At 40.9% G+C, this 25,599-nt stretch overlaps 1 protein-coding gene across 1 annotated transcript in view; it reads right to left on the bottom strand.

The window, feature by feature from the left end:
* Positions 1-25,599, bottom strand: part of MYZAP (myocardial zonula adherens protein) — a 99,700-nt gene that overhangs the window by 1,522 nt on the left and 72,579 nt on the right. Inside the window, exon 12 of the mRNA XM_053594288.1 lies at positions 8,423-8,523. Within this exon, the coding sequence (XP_053450263.1) occupies positions 8,423-8,523 (101 nt within the window). The remainder of the gene's footprint in view (positions 1-8,422; positions 8,524-25,599) is intronic.

Below are 25,599 nucleotides of genomic sequence, written 5' to 3'. Positions count from 1 at the left end.
CTGTACTGGGCACTGATGATTCAGTAAAATAAAAAACATGCATTCAAGGAACATAATTTGGTGGGAAGATATGTATGTAAATAATTTTAATATACTGTGCTAGGTACCATCATGGAGACAGAAAGAGCTGTGCTGCGTATTATCTGTGCACCTCTTCAGATCTGCTCTCCCTTTTCCCACCCTGCTCAGTGGGAAGCTGACCTAAAGACCAGCATCAGTGGTTTACCTTGCTCTTTAGCTTCCAGGTCCTTCTGACCACCTGGAAGATGCAAAGGGGGTCAAGGAACAAGTGAACAGAAAGGTCAGGACATTTGTCCCCTCCCAGCCAGGCTGCAGCCATAGTGCAGCTCCCCTGGCTCTCTTCCCCAGCCTCTTCAGGCACAGGGCAGTAACAGCTGCCACTCTAACTAGCTCCAGAGCATACCAACTGTCCCTCAAGTTTCCCCTTAAAGCTGCCAAAACTTTTGTAAATCGTCTTTTCATTTAAATCTCTCCAATCTTCCCTTCCTGCCAGGACCCGAGCAATATAAGAATGAATGCATTGGCTCAGCACCTGTAGCTCAAGCTGCTAGGTCGCCAGCCACATACACCAGAGCAGGCAGGTTCGAATCCAGCCTGGGCCTGCCAAACAACAATGAAAACTACAACCAAAAAATGGCCGGGTGGTATGGCCTGTAGTCCTAGCTGCTTGGGAGGCTGAGGCAAGAGAATCGCCTAAGCCCAGGAGTTTGAGGTTGCTGTGAGCTGTGACACCACAGCATTCTAATCAGAGTGATGGCTTGAGACTCTGTCTCTAAAAAAAAAAAAAAGAATGAAGGCATTATGGGCAAACCGAGGGTAGAATAATTTGGCATCACCAGGAAATTTATGTCTGGAAATTTTCACAGAGAAGATGACTCTTGAGGGATGCCTGGCATTCCCTCAAGGTTGGCAAAGAGGGGATGGGTATTCTGAGCAGGAGGGACAGTACGTGTGACAGCAAAGGAGGTGAACACACAGTTGGTGGATATGGAACTGAGACACATTGGGTGTGCCGGAGCAAAGAGTTCATAACAGAAAGTGGCAAAAGATGAGGGCCAGTGGAGAAGGGCCTCATGTGCTTGGCTAAGGAGTTCAGAAGGGGACAGGGAACCAAGACAGATTTGTAAGGAACAGCATGATTTGCTCATATTTTTATTCTTGGAAGATTCCTCAGGTACAGTTCAGGGTTGACTGCGAGGGATGAGTCTGAAGGCAGAAGGTAAAGTAGAAAATTCTTGCTAAAATTTAGGAGATGAAAGAGAAAACCTGAATTCAAACAGGAGCCCTGGAAGGGAAGTAGCAGGGAAAAGTCAGAGAGATACTTGGGAGGTAGAATTTGGTGAACAGGATTTGTTAACTAAGATGGAGACACATCCCATTTCTTTTCCTCCTGGACATATAACTCAATTACATTTCCCAGCCTCCCTTGCAACTAGGTGGGCCATGTGACTACAAGGGCAGACATGATTTATATTACTTCCAGGTAAAACCTACATAACCCTCCACACACACACTTTATCTTCCCTTTTATGCAGAGGACTGTGGAAGATCTAGGAGGACTCTAAAGCCCTGAAAGGGCCTCTAGACAGAAGAATCCTGGGTTCCTGAATCACTGTGTGGAGTGAAGCCCATACCAATCTGCCTTAGATGCAACATGAGAAATTAACCTTGACCATGCTAAGCCACTGAGATTCATGGGTTGTTTCAGACAGCAGCTACATTCCTTATTCTAACTAATGCAATGACAAAATATATATAAGAAATCTAACAGTCAGTTCCCTTTGCTCTAATTTCCCGTGTCCAATCATTCACATGGTGGCACGGTATATATATTACAAGCATAGGAGGGAAATTGTAAGCTTCAAATGTCTTCCCCCAGGAGATTCAATACCTCTTCTGTGCCTACTCTATCCTCTCTATACCTTGAAAATCACTATTGTACGGGCTTCTAACACAGGTTGGAAGTGTCTTATTGCACACATTGGTCTATGTATTTGTCTCCACTACTAGGTATAATTATTTTAAGGGTGAAAACCACATCTCCATCATGTCCATGACCCCAGGTCCAGGCACAGAGCTATAACCCCACATATGGAGGACAAAGGAAACCAAAGGTTGAGGGAGTTTTCAGCAGGGGTGATCCTAGTGTCACCTGCCACAAAGAAGAATCCATGGGACTTGGCAATTCAGGAGTCCCCAGAGACCTGAGCAGGCACTTTCATGGAATGCCAGGGGCAGGAGCCAGATGGTGATCTGTGCCAACTCCTGTGAAAATTCCATATAACAGAAATGGTCTCCAGTGACAATATCCTAAAAGCCCATAAAATGCAGAAATATTTATAAAGGTGAAACTTCTGCGTTTCGCAAACAGGCTCTCATATCCCAAACTTTTAAAAAAGAAGTGGGGTATTTTATTTAGTCGATCATAAGGAAACAACAGGATTTCAAAAACATAATCTCAAGCATAGAACCATTTTCTTTAACACACTCAGGCTATTGTTAACCTTTTATTAATCCATAAAGGGGCAGTTCCCCAGGGAGAAACAATAGCAGAATCAGCAAATCAAGCTTTGACAAAAGGCTACTTTGTGTTCTGGTCTTTGCAACAAAAATAGGAAAATGCTAGCATTTTGAAGCACTTACTACGCGTCAGGCACTTACGGCCATGGGGAATATTTTTTATCAAATTGCACCACTTAAGACATAATTTATGAGTTTGCTGGAAACTAAGATTTACCAAGGGACAGGAAAAAGAAAAGTCTCTTTTCTTTTGGTTTTTGCCTTTTCACTTTTCTTTGTAAATGAAGGCTGGATGATGTGAATTCATTTTCAATAACTTTAACATAATCAAATTTTTAATCCAAACTTCTGAGCCTTTAAAAAGAAATAGAAAAAAAATAACAATAAAAATAAATAGGTGTTTAAACGGCCCTGTACCCACAGTGAGTCCCTCTTCACCCTACCCCTCTCTCCTTCCTCTCTGATGAGATCTTTGCTTGCTAGAAATTTATGTAACACAAAGATCAGATGAAAGAGAGGAAGATCTGGAGGAGAAAGTGGGGGCAGGAAGCTGATTCTGCAGAGAGTGCTGGTAGGGTCAGACCAGTCTCAGGCAGGCTGGTGGCAGGAGGCATGTTCAGCATGAGCGAGTGAGTGTAGGAGCAAAACAATCCCAGGCTCAGAAGCACCTGCGATTCACTGAGCTTAGAGACTGGGAAAGCAGCGGTGACATCTACAGAAACATTAATGCGCCGCCACGATTCACTGAGCTTAGAGACTGGGAAAGCAGCGGTGACATCTACAGAAACATTAATGCGCCGCCACTTATGTTCTATGCCTGTCACCTCACTCAGACCTTCTTAGCAAGCTTCTGAGAGGATCACCACCAACACCTTCCTTTTCAACATGAGGAAACTGAAACTCACAGAGGTTTAGGAATTTGCCGAAGCTGCAGATGTAGCAGGACACAGAAGCAGGACTCCAATCCTGGTCTAACTTCCAAGACAGTATTTCTCTTATTCCCTCCCTCCCTCTCTCCTTCCTTCCTTCCCTTTATTTATTTTTTTTCCTATTGGTTTGTTTGTGTTTTGTTTCATTTTGTTTTTCTGAGACAGAATATCATTCTGTTTCCTAGGCTAGAGTGCCATGGCATCAGCCTAACTCACAGCAACCTCAAATTCCTGGGTTTAAGCGATCCTCCTGCTTCAGCCTCCTGAGTAGCTGCAACTACAGTCACAATGCCCAGCTAGTTTTTTCTATTTTTAGTGAGAGGGGAAGGATCTTTCTCTTGCTCAGGCTGGTCTCAAACTCCTGGACAAGCAATCTTCCCACCTGGACCTCCCAGAGTGCTAGGATGACAGGCATGAGTCACTGCACCTGGCTTTAAGTCAGTATTATTCTTAACCACTACTAGGAAGAACTGACTTTGAAGGAAAAGCTGGTATGCTCAGCGATGCAATGGCAAGTATGGAGTCCACGTGAGCACTAGCTGAGAGTGCCCAGCTGGCTGAGGACTTGTTTTCAAGAAAGAGGTTAGCACTCCCTTGTGGCTCAGCTAAAGGGAGGAGAGGCGAAGCTCCGAGATTGGATGCGATCTCTGTGGGAACTACTGGAACCAAGTCAGAGCCATGAGGAGCTCCCGTGGCAGCGATCTTGGAGGAGGAAGGGGAGAGGGATAGGCCAGGGAAGTAGAGAGAGAACCAGGAGAGAAAAGTCCTACAAGACTAAGAAGCTGGCTCAGAGATCCTGTCTTTCTGCTCAGGAAGGACTGCTGAATGCCACAGGGAGATGGCTCCACTCAACAACACCGACTGACTGCCCACCACACGGGAGGCACTGTCCTGAGGAGGTTCCCAGGAGACCACAATCTGTGAAATGGATGAAAATCCCTGTCCTCATGGGTCTTACATTTTAGTGAGGACACAGACAGAGAAACACAAACATAAGCAGGGGTCACTTCACTCAAGGCCTTTATTAAATAGCTTAATTAGATTATAATAGAGCTCGGCTTCCTAACTTTTCCATTTGGTGTGTACTTTTCATTCATTCAACAAATCCTTATTGAAGATAACCAAATACAATTTTTTTTTTCCTAGCAGGATAAAAACAAATAGAGCAGCCATAACTGTAAGTCAAATGCTATTAGCAGGAGCACAGCACTTGCAGTTGTGTGGACGTGTGCAGGACACGCCATGCTACTCTATAACAAAGTGTGTGCCGGGTGCTTGGAACACATGGGGACCACTCCCCTGCTTCAGCTGACAGAAACCGCATCAGTCACTGAGCCTTCCAGAGTTTAATGTGGTGTCTAGAAGGGGGTTCAAACCACTGTTCAAGTTGAAGTTCAATTGAAAAACCCAAAGCATACCGAAGCACTATACACTTGATTAGGCCATCAATCCATTTCATACAATCACTATGAAAATTAATGAGAGCTTAGGTTACCCAGATTCATTTATATTATCTTAGTCTTAGCTTATCCAGATTCATTTATATTCAATTATATAATGTTTTACATATAAAATCAAAGTTTTGGTTTCATTGATAGTAATCATATTAATAGTTACTGCTTATTAAGTGCTTCATTTTGGTCCAGTTACCACGCCACATGCTTATATGCCTGTTTTCATTTAATCTTCATGGCAACTCCATGAGATTTGATATTATCATCTTCATTCCCTTTTTAAGGATGAAAGAGTGGAGACTTTCAAGAGATTGAGTAGCCTGCCCAACACTGTGCTCAGCCAGCAGCTGGCTGGGCGGGGAATCACGGCAGCCTGAGACTCCCCAACTGGACCAGCCTGGTGAGTGCTTTACAGCACAAGAACAGGGAACAAGGACAAGGACTTCTGCATAATTAAGGCTTCATTCAATACTTTCATTGATATAAACTATTCTCAAGGAGCAAAAATATTCTGAAAAATACTATAGAATCTTTTAGTACTTAGGTGCAAGTGTGAAGTCCAAGTATGAACTAAGAATTTCATTAGAATATACAAAACACCAGTTAGCAACTCTCTATTTATTATGTATTTTCAAACTACAAATGTATCACAGTAAGACTCAAGAAGGCTTGATTCTAATCCTGGCTGTGGGACTTCCATTGAATCACTTTGTCTCTCTAGGTGTCAATTTTGGTATCCAGAAAACATGAGGATTGGCTCGGCATCTGGGCTCAGTGAGTAGGGCACCAGCCACATACACTAGGGCTGGTGGGTTCCAACCCTGCCCAGGCCTGCTAAACAATTACAACTGCAACCAAAAAATAATCGGGCGTTGTGGCGGCTGCTTATAGTTCCAGTTACTTGGGAGGCTAAGGCAAGAGAATAGCTTAAGCCCAAGAGTTTGAGGTTGCTGTGAGCTGTAATGCCACAGTACTCTACTGAGGGCAACATAGTGAGACTCTGCCTCAAAAAAAAAAATGAGGATTAAACTAGACCGAGAGTTCCAATTTGTTTTTGACCACAGAACTCTTTATTCTAACAAAAACTTACTTGGAATCCAATATACAAAACAGATTAAGAGCTGACTTTCTCAGGTTGCTGGGGGGGCGGGGCAGGGTGTCCCACAGGCCGGCTCCTCACTGGCCTTCCTTATATACTCTGGGACATCCTGAGGCCTCTCTGGAAGCCCCAGCACAGAGTAAGGCTGCCCCAAGAAGCGCGGGTGAAAAACCACTGCCCCAAAGTTGTTTCTCACTCACCCCCCAGACCTGCCCAGCACCTTTCACATAGTAGGCACTTAATAAATATTTGTGAGGAAACGAATGAAATATTATTCTGCCTTTTCGGAAATGCGGAAATGTGGAAATGTAGTTTTCATTTCCTCTGCTGATTGACCTAGGTAGTTAAACTGCTAAGATGGATCCTAGGGGAAACCAAATGTTACATTTATGGAAAAGCTGCTTTTAGATCCTGAAGTGGCTTCCAAGTTCACCGTGGCCATAAGTTAAGGGTCTGTCAGCACTTCCATTATGAAAACCACTTTGTGGTTTCCTAACTTAGCCATAAAAGTTGGCTTCAGGCGATACTTGGGCATACAAATTGAAAAGCTTGTTTTAAGCCAAAATGTGGGAAGTAGAAAACAAACAATTTATTGGTTTCAGACATAATTTTCTACCCGTTTTAGCCAAACAAGATTTACTATGTGGGCAATTAGAGGGGACTAAGCCACTTGACTTTTGAAAAATAGAGGAGAAATGGCCAAATTATTTATATTTCAAAGGAATATTTCATCATTCTTTTCAGTTATATTTTCATCATGTACTTTGTACCACATATTGATGAGATCTGAAGTCTATTCATATATTTTCTTCTTCTTCTTCTTTTTTAAAATATTTGCTGTTAATTGTATCAGAATAATACAATGACTTTGCTTCTACCAGAAGGCAAGCAACGTAAACGAGAACACTGGCAGTCAAAGAGCTTCATGCTGCTCTTTGAGAATTTAGAGTGACTCATTTTAATGAACAAAAAAAGATAACTTAATAAAGAATAAAAAAACATAAAGTAAGGCCGAGGCGGGTGGATTGCTTGAGCTCAGGGCGTTCGAGACTAGCCTGAGCCAGAGCGAGATCCTGTCTCTACTAAAAATAGAAAAACTAGTCAGGAGTAGTGGTGCACACCTGTAGTCCCAGCTACTCGGGAGACTGAGTCAAGAGGATCGCTTGAGCCCAAGAGTTTGAGGTTGCTGTGAGCTATGATGCCACAACACCCTATCCAGGGACACAGAGTGAGACTCTGTCTCATACATAAATAATTAAAAAAATAAATAAAAGTAAAGTAGGGAAATGAGGACTTACTACATAAGGTTAGATCTGGCAGGGAGTGGGGAGGCACCTGGCCAAATCACTGACTTTACATATTAGGAAACTGGGGGCCCAGCAAAGAAAGAGCTGTCTAAGGGCACATGTCTGAGTGGCAGGGAGGACTAGTGCCAGATGTGCCACACCCCAGCTTGGTGGTCGGCATCACTGTTTCCCAACGGAGTGTGCATTCGAGATTCCAGGGTTCAGGCTCTACCTGAACTCCTGTGTCTAGCACAGCACACACACACGCCTCTGCCTACACAAGCATCCACCCTTTTGTACACAGGACACAATACATTTTGTGACTTTAATTGCCTAAATCACCAGACACATGTCATCAGCATCCTTGTTATAAACTTGTTTTGTGTCGTCTTTGTGCCAGGCACAGTTGAGAGCACCAGAAACCGGGAGTTAGTTCCCAAAGGCAAGTTACCGGGCTCCAGTCTCACCAGGGAAAGACGCAGGCACAGCAGCAGCTTAACAATGAGCAGGCCAGTCCTGCAGCTCGGAAACAAAACCCAACACACCAGTATACTTATCCTACATCTGCTGATGACTGAAGCAGATCGTGCATCTATGAACTGGATCTGTGTTTCACAATACTGCTACACAGTACTGGGGAGGAGAGGAATGTTGCTCAAGACTGAGACCCTACCTGTTCCGTATCATGATAGCACCTTGTATGCCCCTCTCTCACTATCCTAAATGTCTTTTGCACACCTGTCTCTCCCTCCTGACAGTACTCTGGGATAGGGGCCCAGTCTCACTCCTCTCCATTTCATAAATATCTGGCACAGTAAGATACTCAACAGCTATTTGATGAATGAATGAATGAATGAACAAATACATGCACTCACTCACAGGGCCAATCTCTCCCTCTCATGGCTTCCCCAGATCTTTACTTCATTCTCCCCTCCACCTGCACAAAGCCCCTGCTCCTCCACAAACCAGTCGGACCCCTGCAGCAGCTACCACTTAGCTTTGCAGAAATATTATTGAAAGAAAGAATGCAAGAATTTTAAGAACAGTCCAGTAAAGTTATTTTCTTAAGTAAAAGAGGAATTTTAGTACCCAAAACAGGAAATTCCTAAATACCTGGGTAGAAGATCACAGCCCACTCCAATCTCTCTGGTTTCCACTTCAGTCTTGGCCTGGGTTTCTGTTAAATAGTCCAACCTGCTTTGTAGTTCATTATTCTAGCAAAGGAGAAAAAAGCACTTTTAGTAAATCAAATACGTTGCCTCGCAAATACGCATGATACAATGTATCTGCATTTTGTGATCTTCCCCTGTGACTAGGACATCTATCAGGATGCATTTGTTGCACATCTCGTACATAGTAGGTTTATATTGAAGAAATATATAGATTGAGTCCTTATCGGTAACTTTCTGTTCATGTACATACATGTGCCTCTAATTTTACATAAATGAAAACAAAATATCCTAATCTATTCATATTAAATCTGATCTTCCTCCCACCAAGTCAACAATTTGTGGTAGATATATTTCCATGTTTATTCAACAAACTAGTTACTTCATAGTACTCCATTGTATGGATACATCATTTATTTAACTAGTCACTTGTTGATGGGCATTTAGATATTTGTCACTTTCTCTGCCATTATAAATAAAGTGCAGCCCAGCTTTTAATACTCCCTCATGAAACTATAAAATGAGTAAGTCTATTAATTTAATTTAGTGGGAAGTACCTCTAAAACTTAATAATTAGGATTTCATAGGTGTGGAAAATTCAGAATCCCAAACATATAAAGTACAACAAGCTCCTTGGGATTAAACTTAGCATACTGAATCGTTTCTTTTCAGGCCAGAGTCAAACATTACATAAATTGAACATTAGATGCTCGGGAATTGGAGATTTGCCCCATAGAGGAAATGAAGGACAAACGAACAGGAGAGTTGGGGATATTGAAATGAAAATAGATGAAGTGATGGTGCCTGAAATCCAAACAGCAAAAACATACAAAATAATTCAGAGAGAGGCTAATGGTGCTTATCTGTGTGTATGGAGCTTCTTGGATGCTTTTCAAAAAGCTCTTCTACATAATTCTTTGTAATGCTAGACTAAATTTTCATGAATCAATGACTCTATTTTCCTGGCCGTATTCTTGAAGCATGGCATATACAAGATAGAAGATAAATATTTATTGAATAAGTAAATGTGTAACAAGGCTTTTACCATAAGCATATGAGTTGCATAACTAGAAAAAAATTAAAGCCCGTGTCTTTTCTTTTTAAGTTGGAGATGAAGATGAGGCACCATTCTCAATAATAGAGAGCATATGAAAGTTTGAATGTTCTATGTAAATAGAAGCTCATGGCCAGGCGTGGTGGCTCATGTCTATAATCCTAAAACTCCAGGAGGCCAAGGAGGGTGGATTGCCTTAGCTCAGGGTTCAAGACCAGCCTGAGCAAGAGTGAGACCCCATCTCTAAAAATAGCCGGGCACTGTGGCAGGCACTTGGAGTCCCTGCTTCTAGGGAGGCTGAGGCAGGAGGATTGCTTGAGCCTGGGAGTCTGAGCTTGCTGTGAGCTAGGCTGATGCCACGGCACTCTAGCCAGGGCACAAAGTGAGACTCTGTCTGTCTTTCTCTCTCTCTCTCACACACACACACAAACAGAAAAGAAATAGAAGCTTATTTGTTTTGAAAGAAATAATATTGCTTACAACTCAGAAGCTCTTGCTCTGAATGGGTGATAAGAAAAATCAAAGTGGCAGTTCTCATGCAAACTTATGTTATAAAAGATGTAAAGGTCTCTAGATCCTTCTGTTAAATAGGAAGTGGTGTAAAGGAAGAGAAGGCATTCCAGATTCCCTAGCAGCTGACAAACTGTGATAGCTCTACGAGCCTTGAATCTATCACCTGATCCTCAGAGTGGAATGCTGTTGGCTTACTGCCAGGGGGTATCAACATTCACACACACACACACACACACACACACACACACACACACACACACACACACTGCTTCCCCGGGAATATGTGAACTTTCCCATTCACAAGGAAAGGGAAAAGCAGAAGAGGCCTGCCCATATTGGAAGCTCCAGCAATCCCACGGCCTTATCCTTTCTGAGTATAAAGACTTTAATCATGGGGATTTCACAGAATGCTAGGTGCAGCACCTACAGTGAGGGGCATAAAAGGCAAGGTTAGCAAATATGCCCCAATTAGTAGACAGTGAACAGTGCACAAGTAGCCCCAAATCTTTTGTTCTATTTCTTGAGAACTCTCTGTGCATATCAGACACCCACAAAAGCACAGATATGAACATTCTGTACTCATGAAAATGTAATGCAATCAGTAGAAACATTATATTTTATGCAGTATGTGAAATTAGGTGGGGGAATGTAGTTAGCAGTTAAAGAGGTGTGGAATGACGTGCCACCCTTGAGGAGCTCTGTCTTCTGGAGATACAGACAACGGAGCAGAAAACAGAACAATGTGGTAAGTATCACTGCAAGGGGACCTGTGGAACTCAAAGGGAACTCAGAGGGATGTCCCACTCCCAATGGGGAAAGAGATAACTGGACTTCCTGGAGTGAGGCAAGGTAAAGAAAGTCAGAAAAGATGAAGGAGATGGATACTGCAGAATTGTGGAACACGCAAGGTTAAGACAAGACACCTCCTCATATCATACAGGTGGGCAGGAGTTAGTTATGAGAAGCGACGGATGCCAGGACAAGGAGTGAAAACCCAATCTTGTAAGAGCAAACTCAGCACCAGAATTCATTTTCACCACTTGGCTTCAGAGTGAAAACTGGATGGGAGGGAAATAATACTAAAGACGATAGGAAAGGGCTCGGTGCCTGTAGCTCAGTGGTTAGGGCACCAGCCACATACACCAAGACAGGCAGGTTCGAACCTGGCCTGGGCCTGCTAAACAACAATGACAACTGCGACAACAAAAAATATAGCCGGGCACTGTGGCAGGTGCCTGCAGTTCCAGCTACTTGGGAGGCTGAGACAAGAGAATCGCTTAAGCCCAAGAGTTTGAGGTTGCTGTGAGCTGTGATGCCACAGCACTTTACCAAGGGTGAAACAGTGAGACTCTGTCTCAAAAAAAAAAAAAAAAAAAATAGACAGTAGGAAGGCCATTGCTACATCCAGCTGAAAGACTGAGAGCTGTACTTCCAGCACACAGGGGTATGTGCTCAGCACACAGACATGCTACAAGTAATAGCTATCCACTCGGAGTAAAAGATACAAAAATAACTAAGAAAATCTCTAGAGAATTGAAAGAAGACAGGCAAGTTTCAGAGATGAGGTGCAACTTGGAGCAAGTGAAACTCCTCTGTATTCTCTGTGGTTTGCTCATTTTTATTTTGTTTTCTTTGCAGCTTTGGTCTGTGAGTGCCACAGTCATGGTGGTAGAAGCACAGATATAGGGCAAAGTCAAAAGAAAGATCATCTTCCTGGCAGGAGATACTAGAGGAAGAAGCTCAGGACTCCCCAGAGTAAGGGAGAAGCCCAGAAAGGACAGTCAGAGCAGGGCGCACCCCCAAATTCTGCATATACATTCAGCTCAGGCCTCTGCTAGACCCCTGAACCATTCACATGTGGGCCAAAGAAGTTTGCAGCTATGACGTAAAGAACTGAACTGAGATCTGACCTGTCACCTATTACAGATAATCAAAACAAACACCTCACTACTCTTCGGAACAATGAAACATCATACAAAGACTCCACAACAAACCATTCACAATGTCCAAATTATAATCCAAAATTACATGAGATATGAAGAGTCAAAAAGTATCAATCGTTCCCAAAGGAAAAGAGAATCAACAGACACCAATCCTGATATGACCTGGGTGCTAGAATCATCAGATGGGATTTTAATGCAGTTATAATAACTGTGATAAATGATTGAAAGGAAGATGCTTATAATTAAAAAAGTAGTAAAAAAAAATAGAAAAAAGAACCAAATGGAATTTTAGAATAGAACAGTACAGTATCTGAATTTAAAATAAAAAATTCACTTGATGGCCTAAGGAAAGACTGGCAATGATAAAAGAAGTCAGTGAACTTGAGAATATAGTAATAGAAATTATCTAATCAAAAGTAGACAAAGAAAAGAACGAAAACAACAAATGGAGTTTCATGGAATTGTGAAATTTTTTAAAGTCTAACATAAGGATATTGGAATCACAGAAAGAAAAGAGAGAACTAAATTAGAAAAAAATATTCTAAAAGGTAATGGCTGAAAACTCCCCAAATTTGGTAAAAGTCATAAATTCACAAACATAAGAAGCTCAGCAAACCCCAATAAATTCAAAGAGAAACACATCATAGTCAAACTTCTGAAAACCACAGCAAAGGAAAAATCTTGACAGCAACCCATATGGAGAAACAATCATTAGAATTACCACAGATTTCTTATCAAAAACCATGGAAACCAGAAACAGTGAGTACTGAGAGAAAGGAACTGTCAGCCTAGGGGTCTGTATCTTTCAATAATAAAGATGAAGTAAAGACTTTACTTTCAGATAAGAAAAACTAAGAGAATTTTTTACCAGCTGGCCTGACCTACATGGAATGAGAAATAGAAATTTCTTAAGGCTACAGAGAGACGATACCAGAGAGAAAGTTAGACCTTCAGGAATGAATGAAGCATGTCAGAAACGGAATGAGTAAGTATGAAAGACTCTAGTTTCTCTTAATTTCTTTAAAATACATATGATTGTTAAAGCAAAAATAAGCACAATGCATTGTGGGTTTACAATGCATGCAGATACGATATATTTGACAATTACAACAGAGGGGGAAAGGATAAGTGAACCTGTATTACTGCAAGCTTTCTAGATTTTACCAGAAACGATACATTACCTCTAAGTAGACTATGAAAAGTCAATGATACATATTGTCATAGAGTAAACATTAAAATATTAGAGAAAAGAGATACAGCAAAAATACCAATGGATAAATTAAAATAGTATTATAAAAAAAATTGAAATAATCTAAAAGGAGGTAAAAAAGGAGGAACAAAACAAACAAGCAAGCAAAACAAAACAAACCGGAAGCAACAAACAGAAAGCAAATAATGATATGGTAGGCCTGAATCCAATCATACCCATATAATTAAATGTTAATAAACTATATACTCTAAACAAAATGCAGAGACTATCAGAATGTATAAAAAAGCAAGTCCCAACTATATGTTGTCTATAAGAGATTGATTTCAAATACAGAGAAGAGAATCAATTGAAAATAAGCAGACAGAACAAGATACACCAGATATATAGTAAACATAACAGGGTAGGGATGGCTGTATTAATATCAGAGAAAAAGAAAACTTCCAGACAAAGAGTATTAAAAAGGTAGTGACAAACATTTTACAATGAAAATATCGATTCATCATAATGACATAACAATTAACTATGTGTAGGTACCTTATAACAGAGCTTCAAAATACATAATACAAAACCTGACAATAAAGTATTTCAGCACCTCTCTCTCACCAATTTATAGGACAATTATATAAAAACCAGGAAAAACATAAGTTATCTAAACAATATTATCAACCACCTAAACCTAATTGGTACTTATAGAATATACAACAGTAGAATGTATTTTTTTCTGTAATATTTAATTGAGAGGAACTATATGTGGGGCCATAACACAAGTCTCAATAAACTTAAAAGAAAAATCATACAAAGTGTGTTCTCTGACCATAACAGTATTAAATTAGAAATACAAAGACACTAAGATATCGAAGAGAATCTCGACCAGTTGGAAGTAAAATACACTTCTAAATAATCCACACTTCCAAGAAAAATCTCAAGGGAATTAGAAAATATTTTCAACTGGAGATGATGAAAATACAATACATCAAAGCGTGTGGGATGCAGCTAAAGCAGAGCTTACAAGGACATCTATAACTTTAAAGGCTTATATTCAAAAACATGAAAGGTCTAAAATCAATGACCTAAGGTTCTGCCTCAAGAAGTTGGAAGAAAACAAGCAAAGTAATCCCAAAATAGTTAGAGGGAAGAAAATAATGAACAACAGAACAAAATTCAGTAAAATAGAAAACAGACAATAGAGAAAATTGATAAAGCTATTGTAATTAAAAAAAAAAAAAGTCAACAAAATTGGCAGGGGATGGTGGTTCACTCCTGTTACCCTAGCACTCTGGGAAGCCCAGGCAGGTGGATCATGTGAGCTCAGGAGTTCAAGACCAGCCTGAACAAGAGCAAGACACCATCTCTATTAAAATTAGAAAAAGCTAACTGGGCATTGTGGTGGGTGCCTGTAGTCCCAGCTACACTGGGGTCTGAGGCAAGAGGATTGCTCAAATCCAAGAGTTTGAGGTTGCTGTGAATTGTGATGTCATGACACTTTAGCTTGGGATGACAGAGTGAGACTCCATCTCCACAAAAAAAAAAAAAAGAAAGAAAGAAAGAAAATCGATAACCCCCAGCTAGGCTGTGAAAAGGGGAAGAGAGAAAAGAGAGAAAGAGACCCTTTGTGAGCAAGAATGGGCACAAATAATCAACATAAAAAACGGAAGGGACACTAACAGGGAATTGGGCAGAAAAAAAGGATAGTCACACCTTTACTTCACACAAAGTACAAAAATTAACTCAAAATGGATCATCTAAATAAAAAAGCAAAACTATAAAATTCTTAGAGGAAACCACAGGAGAAAATTTTCATGACCTTGTGGTAGGAAAAGATTTCTTAGGATACCAAAAGCATAAATCATTTTTAAAAACTTGATTAACTGAACTTTATCTAAAATAAAACCAAAATAAAAATATCTTTAATACATATCAAAAAATGAAAAACCAAGTCACAGAATGAGAGAAAATATTTATGGTATTATATATATATATATATATATATATATATATGTATATATGACAAAGGACTCAAATCCAGAATTCTTACAACTCAATAAGAAAACTAACAACTCAGTAAAATAACAGGCAAAAGATTTAAGCAGATATTTTAAAACAGGAGACACATAGCCAATAATCATACGAAAAGATGCTCAAAAATAAAAAAGAAAGAAAAGATGCTCCACATCCCTAGATACCAGAGAAATGCAAATTAAAACTAAAATGAGACACCACTATACACCTCCTAGAACGGCTAACCCTACAACCCAGCTATCTCACTGCTGGGAATTTACCCAAGAGGAATTAAAATGCATGTCCAGGAGAGATTAAAGATGGCGGCCAAGTAACAGCTTCCCTGCAACTGGGAACAGCGAGTCTGGGGAGACAAGACTCCAGGCATCTCTGGCCAGTGGGATCTGCCTATAATCATCCCTTTGAGGATACAGGGAGCCAGCAAGGGACTTCTGGACCAGAGGAGGACAAAAACAGTGGAAAACTGGCAAGTGGTTGCGTGTGTTTGATCAACCTAATCACGCCGGCAAACGTAAGTACAAGCAGCAGTGAGACTGCAAACCGGAAAGGCCTTACCTGTAAACTGTTTCGGTGTTCTTGGACTTGGCACTCAGTTGAACTGCCTTGGGGAGAGCTTGAGCAGGAGTGTGGAGAACTTTGGGCATTGTCTGGGGCCCCAGACTGAGCCACTGAGCTGGGCGCAAGAAGCCACTGTGAAAGACTGCTCCGGCAAGCTCCGCCCTCAGGGTCTCAGAGCAAGGACTGGGCGGGTCAAAGTAACCTACTGACTGAGCAGCCTATAGGCGGGGACTGAGCTGCCTTACAGCCTTAATCCTTAGGGGCAGAGTCAGACGGTTTTGGCACACTGGAGCCTTGGGCTGTTGCCCTGGGTAGAGTGCCGTGACGTCACAGCTCATAGCAACCTCAAACTCCTGGGCTTGGGGCCACCTAGACCTCCATAAGAGCTGTGCAGTGACCCCTGACCGGTGACCCATACCTACAGGGTCTCCACATTCCCTGACCAGGAACTGCGGGAGCCATACAACCCTGCACCCTCCCTCCTGTGTCCTCCCAGCTTCCACACTAGCCCGTTCATCTGGACAGGGACTTTGGTAGCTGCGTGGCCTTTGGAGCCCTCCATGCCTCTGTGCAGAGCTCTTCTCCTGGCCAGAGACCCCTGGAGCCTTGGGCTCTCTATGCCAAAGTCACTGGGTGCCTACCACTCCCAGAACTGTGCGCACCACCCCCAGCCCTGTTGCTGGATCCGGTGTGTCACAAACCGGAGCTGCTTCCACAACCAGAACTCCCTAGCTAGAGAGCCCCAGAGGAACTACACAGGGTCACTCCCTACAAAGATCCAGCAACAATAGAGTGATCCCGCTGGGGCCTAATCTTGGAGAGACACCTCCCCAACTCTGAAGACAGCCAGAGGCAATGGTGAAAAACAATCATGAGGCGAAATCAACAGAAAAACTCTGGCAATATGAATAATCAGAGTAGATCAACTCCCCCAAGAATCAATGGGGCAGAAATAGCACAAGACCCCATGCACAAACAAATAGCTGAGATGTCAGAAATTGAATTCAGGATCTGGATAGCAAATAAAATCGAATTAGAATTCCAAAAGTTATCTCAAGAATTCAACAGATTCAAAGACCAAATGACCAAAGATTTCGACACATTGAGACAAGAAGTTGCATCCCTCAAAGATCTGAGAAACACAGTAGAATCCCTCAGTAACAGAACGGAGCAAGCAGAAGAAAGGATTTCTGACATTGAAGACAAAGCTTTCGAATGCTCCCAAACCCTCAAAGAAGAAGAGAAATGGAGAGCAAAAACAGACCACACTCTCAGAGAGCTCTCGGATAATTTGAAGAAAACCAATATTCGTCTTATAGGGATCCCTGAAAGTGACGAAGTGGCTTCACAAGACACAGAGTCTCTTCTCCATGAGATTATGAAGGAGAACTTTCCAGACATGCCAAGAGATTCCGAAATTCAGATAGCAGACAGTTTCAGAACTCCAGCACGACTCAACCCAAATAAGACATCCCCCAGACACATCATAATCAATTTCACTAAAGTTAATATGAAGGACAAAATTCTGAAAGCTGCCAGACGAAAGAAAACTATTACCTACAAGGGGAAGAATATCAGAATAACTGCAGATCTCTCTGCTGAAACCTTTCAAGCTAGAAGAGGATGGTCATCAACTTTTAATCTCCTAAAACAAAGTAACTTTCAACCCAGGATCCTGTACCCAGCTAAACTGAGCTTCATTTATGATGGAGAAATTAAATACTTCAACGACATTCACATGTTGAAGAAATTTGCCACAACTAAACCAGCTCTCCAGGATATTCTTAGACCTATCCTCCATAAAGACCAGCGTAATTCTCCACCACAAAAGTAAACTCACCCAAAAAATTTTTGATCAAATTCCAACTTCCACAGTCGCAAAAGGATTAAAAATGTCCACCAGTCACTCGAAAGGCTTATCAATACTTTCAATTAATGTGAATGGTTTAAATTGTTCTCTAAAGAGGCATAGGTTGGCGGACTGGATACAAAAACTCAAGCCAGATATCTGCTGCATCCAAGAATCGCATCTTACATTAAAAGACAGATATAGACTCAAGGTGAAGGGATGGTCATCTATATTCCAGGCAAACAGAAAGCAGAAAAAAGCAGGCGTTGCAATCCTGTTCACAGACGCAAGAGGCTTTAAACCAACCAAAATAATTAAGGATAAGGATGGACACGTCATATTTGTTAAAGGTAATACTCAATATGATGAGATCTCAATTATTAATATTTATGCACCCAACCACAACGCACCTCAATTTAGAAGAGAAACTCTAAAAGACATGAGCAAATCAATTTCCTCCACTTCCATAGTAGTTGGAGATTTTAACATCCCTTTAGCAGTCCTGGATAGATCCTCCAAAAAGAAGCTAAGCAAAGAAATTTTAGATTTAAACTCAACCATTCAACATCTGGACTTAACAGACATCTACAGAACATTTCATCCCCAAAAAACTGATTACACATTCTTCTCATCAGCCCACAGAACATACTCCAAAATTGACCACATCCTAGGCCACAAATCTAACCTCAGCAAATTTAAAAAAATAGAAATTATTCCTTGCATCTTCTCAGACCATCATGGAATAAAAGTTGAACTAAATAACAACAGGAACCTGCATACCCATACAAAAACATGGAAGCTAAACAACCTTATGCTGAAGGATACATGGGTTATAGATGAGATTAAGAAGGAAATCACCATATTTTTGGAACAAAACAACAATCAAGACACGAATTACCAGAACCTCTGGGATACTGCAAAGGCAGTCCTAAGAGGGAAATTTATAGCACTGCAAGCCTTCCTCAAGAAAACGGAAAGAGAGGAAGTCAATAACTTAATGGGACATCTCGAGCAACTGGAGAAAGAAAAACACTTCAACCCCAAACGCAGCAGAAGAAAAGAAATAACCAAATCAGAGCAGAATTAAATGAAATTGAAAACAAAAGAATTATACAACAGATCAATAAATCCAAAAGATGGTTTTTTGAAAAGATCAATAAAATAGATAAACCTTTGGCCAACCTAACCAGGAAAAAAAGAGTAAAATCTCTAATTTCATCAATCAGAAATGGTAATGATGAAATAACAACAGACCCCTCAGAAATTCAAAAAATCCTTAACGAATACTACAAAAAACTACTCTCAGAAATATGAAAATCTGAAAGAAATCGACCAATACCTGGAAGCACGCCACCTACCAAGACTTAGCCAGAACGAAGTGGAAATGTTGAATAGGCCTATATCAAGTCCTGAAATAGCATCAACTATACAAAATCTCCCTAAAAAGAAAAGCCCAGGACCAGGTGGCTTTACGTCAGAATTCTACCAAACATTTAAAGAAGAACTAGTACCTATACTACTAAACCTCTTCCAAAATATAGAAAAAGAAGGAATATTACCCAGCACATTCTACGAAGAAACATCACCTTGATCCCCAAACCAGGGAAAGACCCAACAAGAAAAGAAAATTATAGACCAATATCACTAATGAATATAGATGCTAAAATACTCAACAAGATCCTAACAGAATCCAACAGAATCCAACAACACATCAAAAAAATTATGCACCATGACCAAGTTGGATTTATCCCAGGGTCTCAAGGCTGGTTCAATATACGTAAATCTATAAATGTAATTCAACACATAAACAAACTTAAAAATAAAGACCATATGATTCTTTCAATTGATGCAGAAAAAGCTTTTGATAATATGCAGCATCCTTTCATGATCAGAGCACTTAAGAAAATTAGTATAGAAGGGACATTTCTTAAACTAATAGAGGCCATCTACAGCAAACCCACAGCCAATATTGTATTGAATGGAGTTAAATTGAAATCATTTCCACTTAGATCAGGAACCAGGCAAGGTTGCCCATTGTCTCCATTGCTCTTTAACATTGTAATGGAAGTTTTAACCATTGCAATTAGAGAAGAAAAGGCAATCAAGGGTATCCACATAGGGTCAGAAGAGATCAAACTTTCACTCTTCGCAGATGATATGATCATATATCTGGAAAACACTAGGGATTCTACTACAAAACTTTTAGAAGTGATCAAGGAATATAGCAATGTCTCAGGCTACAAAATCAACACTCATAAATCTGTAGCCTTTATATATACCAACAATAACCAAGCCAAACAAACAGTCAAGGACTCTATTCCTTTCACAGTAGTGCCAAAGAAGATGAAATATTTGGGAGTATACCTAACAACGGACGTGAAAGATCTCTACAAAGAGAACTATGAAACTCTAAGAAATAGCCGAAGATGTTAACAGATGGAAAAACATACCATGCTCATGGCTGGGAAGAATCAACATTGTTAAAATGTCCATACTGCCCAAAGCAATATATAATTTTAATGCAATTCCTATTAAAGCTTCATTGTCATACTTTAAAGATCTTGAAAAAATAATACTTCGTTTTATATGGAATCAGAAAAAACCTCGAATAGCCAAAACATTACTGAGCAATAAAAACAAAGCAGGAGGAATCACACTACCAGACCTGAGACTGTACTATAAATCCATAATGATCAAAACAGCATGGTACTGGCACAAAAACAGACAAGTAGATGTCTGGAACAGAATTGAGAACCAAGAGATGGATCTAGCTACTTACTGTTATTTGATCTTTGACAAGCCAATTAAAAACATTCAGTGGGGAAAAGATTCCCTATTTAACAAATGGTGCTGGGTGAACTGGCTGGCAACCTGTAGAAGATTGAAACTGGACCCTCACCTTTCACCACTAACTAAGATAGACTCTCACTGGATAAAAGATTTAAACTTAAGACATGAAACTATAAAAATACTTGAAGAAAGTGCAGGGAAAACTCTTGAAGGAATCGGCCTGGGTGAATATTTTATGAGGAGGATTCCCCAGGCAATTGAAGCAGTATCAAAAATACACTACTGGGACCTGATCAAACTAAAAAGGTTCTGCACAGCCAAGAACATAGTGAGTAAAGCAAGCAGACAGCCCTCAGAATGGGAGAAAATATTTGCAGGTTATACCTCCGATAAAGGTCTAATAACCAGAATCCACAGAGAACTCAAATGTATCAACAAGAAAAGAACACGTGACCCCATCTCAGGGTGGACAAGGGACTTGAAGAGAAACTTCTCTAAAGAAGACCGAAGCAAGATCTACAAACACATGAAAAAATGCTCATCATCCTTAATCATCAGAGAAATGCAAATCAAAACTATTCTGAGGGCGGCGCCTGTGGCTCAAGGAGTAGGGCGCCGGTCCCATATGCCGGAGGTGGCGGGTTCAAACCTAGCCCCGGCCAAAAACCAAAAGAAAAAAGAAAAAAAAACTACTCTGAGATATCACCTAACCCCAGTAAGCATAGCCCACATAACAAAATCCCAAAACCAGAAATGTTGGTGTGGATGTGGAGGTAAGGCACACTTCTACACTGCTGGTGGGAATGCCCACTAATACATTCCTTCTGGAAGGGTGTTTGGAGAATACTTAGAGACCTAAAAATAGACCTGCAAGGCAGCGCCTGTGGCTCAGTGAGCAGGGTGCCGGCCCCATATACCGAGGGTGGCGGGTTCAAACCCGGCCCCGGCCAAACTGCAACAAAAAAATAGCCGGGCGTTGTGGCGGGCGCCTATAGTCCCAGCTACTCGGGAGGCTGAGGCAGGAGAATCGCCTAAGTCCAGAAGTTGGGGGTTGCTGTGAGCTGTGTGACGCCACGGCACTCTACCTAGGGCAATAAAGTGAAACTCTGTCTCTACAAATAAATAAATAAATAAATAAATAGACCTGCCATTCGATCCTATAATTCCTTTACTAGGTCTATACCCAGAAGACCAAAAGTCACAATATAACAAAGACATCTGTACCAGAATGTTTATTACAGCCCAATTCATAATTGCTAAGTCATGGAAGAAGCCCAAGTGCCCATCAACCCACGAATGGACTAGCAAATTGTGGTACATGTATACCACGGAATACTATGCAGCCTTAAAGAAAGATGGAGACTTTACGTCTTTCATGTTTACATGGATGGAGCTGGAACATATTCTTCTTAGCAAAGTATCTCAGGAATGGAAGAAAAAGTATCCAATGTACTCAGCCCTACTATGAAGCTAAATTATAGCTTTCACATGAGGACTATAACCCAATTATAGCACAAGACTATGGGGAAAGGGCCAAGGAAGGGGAAGGGAGGGGGGAGGTTTTGGTGGAGGAAGGGTAATGGGTGGGGCCACATCTATGGTGCATCTTAGAATGGGTACAGGCGATTGCACTAATGTACACAGCTATGATTTAACAAAAAAAAAAAATAAATAAATAAATAAAATGCATGTCCACGCAGGGGCTCCCACAGTAGCATTCAAAGCAGCTTGATTCACAATAGCCCAAAACTGGAAACACTCAAATGTAGTTCAAAGATGAATGGATAAATTGCAATACAGTCATACAAGGGAATATTATTCTGCAACAAAAAGTAATGCACACAGCATCTCAGATGTGTCTCACATCGTTATTCTGAGTGAAAGAAGCGAGACATGATAGGACACAGACTGTAAGACTCCAGCCACATACAGTGTAAACAAATTTACAGTGATATAAAGATATAAAGTGACCCGAAAACAAAAAATAACCAGGGATTGCCTGGGATGAATGGAGAGCTGAACTGCAAAGGGAAACAGATCCTTGAGGGGTTGATGCAAATTTCGCATGTCTTGATTATGGTGCGACTTCACAGGCACACTGTACACACTGTCAGAACTCCCTAAATTAGACACTGTGTTTATGTAAATTAATACACAGCAGCGTGGATAAGGAAAAATAAAAGATGATGAGAGCCTAAATATGGACAGAAGATGGAGAGTTAGAGAGGGAGGGAGAGATTTACGAAATACTCAAAAAGTAAGATTTACAGGGCTTGATACAATAAAGTAAAGACTATCTGTTTGAGCCTTGCAAAATACAACGAAAGTAAATGACAAAGAACAGCCAGGGACTGCGCGCCATTGAAGACTGCTTCTAGGATTGAGAAGCAAATTGCTGGGGTTTCCTCCTTTCCCATACCACCCCCTTGTGTTAATATGCGTAATGAATACCACCAGTGGCTGGGGAGGCTCTGTGCCTTTCCCAAAGGAAGAATCTGGTGTGGCACCTTTGAACATTTTTGGGAAATTATGTCACAAATGTATGGCCGTCACCTCCTCCCCCAAATTCCTCAAGCCTAGGGGAGCGAGCAGTCAGGAGCTGTGGCACATGCACTAAATAAGAGTGTGTGTTCAATAAAATGCGTACGGGAAGCCCTGGTGCCTGGTGCTGCCGCCCCAGTATTACACAGGAAAATTAATAATAGTCGCAAGAATGCACAACAGACACGCTAAGAGGTTTATGTACCACACACCACACATTAAATGCAGGAGGGACAAAACCAAGACATTTGACTCCTTGCCTCTGACTTTTGGATTTCGCTATAAGTTTAGGATTTTAAGCAGAGAAAAATGTAATGGGATCTGCTTAAAGTTTCAGAAACCTAAAGAAGAGAAATACTTGTGATTTTATTTTAAGAACATTTCTATATTGGAAATAGGGTACGGGATATTTCTTCACTAGAAGGTGAGGAAATAAAAAATTGTTTGAGGAGGGTGATTGGTGGGACCACACCCACAGTGCATCTTACAAGGGTACATGTGAAACTTACTAAAACGTAGAATATAAATGTCTTAACACAATAACTAAGAAAATGCCAGGAAGGCTATGTTAACCAGTTTGATGAAAATATTTCAAATTGTATATAAAACCAGTGCATGGTGCCCCATGATTGCATTAATGTACACAGCTATGATTTAGTTAAAAAAAAAATTGTTTGAAAAAAAGTGCATATTTTTGTTAGCAGGAAAATTATAAATTGGTTGATGAAAATATAGTCTGACAGGGCCAGGCTAGGGTAAGCTTTTGGGAATCTGATGTGTGTTTTGGGGAAGGGGGGCAGTTCAAAATCTAATGAGTTTAAACATAAGTAAGTATAAATGATGGATCCAAAGACCAAAGTGGTCCACATTCTCCATTTTAAAAGAAAAGAAGAAGAGTTCTAGATTTTCAGCCCTGACCTAGGAAAGGGCCTGGCCTGGCCTCTTCTCTGAGCCCAGGATCATGGATAGGATTCCTTTCACTGTTTGCCCAACTCCTGCTATGGTCTGGGGAAAAAAGCCAACCAAGTTTTCAAACATTAAAAATAAAGGGATCTCAGAGATGATCTAAGCCTTCTGTTATTCTCTCTTCCCTTTTTTTAAAGATGAAGTAATTGAATCCAGGTTCTCGGTGTCATGATTTGCCCAAGGTCATGCACAGATAACAGCAGAATGTGGATAAGAATCTAAGTTTCCCAAATGCTGAGTAATCAAAAAAGGAATGCCATTTGTCAGTCTTTTACACTGTGCCAAGCACAATTCTAAGTGTTTTGTACACATTATTTTATTTACTCAAGATTATTTCAAGTGGATGTAATTATCCCCATTTTACAAATGCTGAAACTGAGGCTTGGAGGGATACCGGTCACTTGACCCAAGTGGGTCAGGCTATAAGTAGAGGTGTCAGGATTGAAACCCAGAACACTTAGATAAAACTAAAATTATGTGTTTAATGGTGTGCTAGTAAATTTTTAACAATAGGATCGTTAGGAGAAAATGCCCTGATTTGTGGTATATGCCACTTTCTCTGGTGTAAGGACTCCTTTCGCGGCTAATTTCAAACTGCCAATACAACATCACTGAATGCAGAACTGAGAAGTGATGCACGTGTTCAGCTGTCACGAGCCAGCATGATGCTCCAGCACACCCCGGATATGCCCTGCAGGCCTAAAATCCATGCCCATCAAGGGGAACCACTAAAATGTTCCCAGGGATAGGTAAGATTGAACTAAGTAAGGACTGTGTGAGAACCAAGGCTCTCCAGTCTGAAACTGAGATTAAATAACTGCTGCTTCTTTAAAACCATCAGCACTGTGGCTAAGAGGAACACAGATGTGATCAATAAATCCCCAAATACCACCTGGGCCTGCAGCCAGAACAATTAACAGGAGAAATGACATCATACAAGATCATCAGCTTATGACATTCCAACTCTAAGACTTGATATGGATCCGAAGCACCTAGGAATTCTACAAATCCTGGGATCAACTGTGAAAATAAGATGGAATATTGCCAGCCTATAAGATCCACATTTAGCCTCAAACTCCAGGAAGAACTCTCTGGCCACAGACAAAGGACTTCTGGGCTGTGTGGCCTGTTGGCAGGCCCTGACCCGTCCAAGCCCTGCTCATGTTCACCTAAGTATAAAACCCTCTGTATTAAATTCTCACACAGTGAGTTTTGATGATGGTCTCCAACTGTAGAGATGAGCAAATGTGAAAGTATGATTATGGGACATGTCTGTAAATCTGAAGCATGTATCAGTGACTATGAGAGGAATCCCTGAAACCCAGGCAATTAAAAAAACAGGCATCTTATGTGGCATTTACTATAATACTCTGGTAATCACTTAGGTATTCACTAACTGAATCCTCATAACAGCTCTATGGAGAGGATGCCATTTGCCAAAGTGGCTTCCCATGTACATACGAGCAAACTAAGGCACAAGGCGGTCAGGTAACTTGCTCAAGATCACATGACTAGTCAGTGGCAGAGCTGAGATTTGAGATTATCCACTAATATTTTCAAAGTTGCCTAAAACACCACCATTGGCATCATCATAGTTTAAGGCAGAGGAGGGAACATCATGGTATAAAAATTACTGATTTTAGAACCAGTCAACATAATAGAAATTCCTAGTGGCTAA

The sequence above is a fragment of the Nycticebus coucang genome, chromosome 6 (genome assembly GCF_027406575.1).
Source record: "Nycticebus coucang isolate mNycCou1 chromosome 6, mNycCou1.pri, whole genome shotgun sequence".
NCBI classification, from domain to species: domain Eukaryota; kingdom Metazoa; phylum Chordata; class Mammalia; order Primates; family Lorisidae; genus Nycticebus; species Nycticebus coucang.
This window is presented reverse-complemented; position numbering and strand designations above follow the sequence as displayed.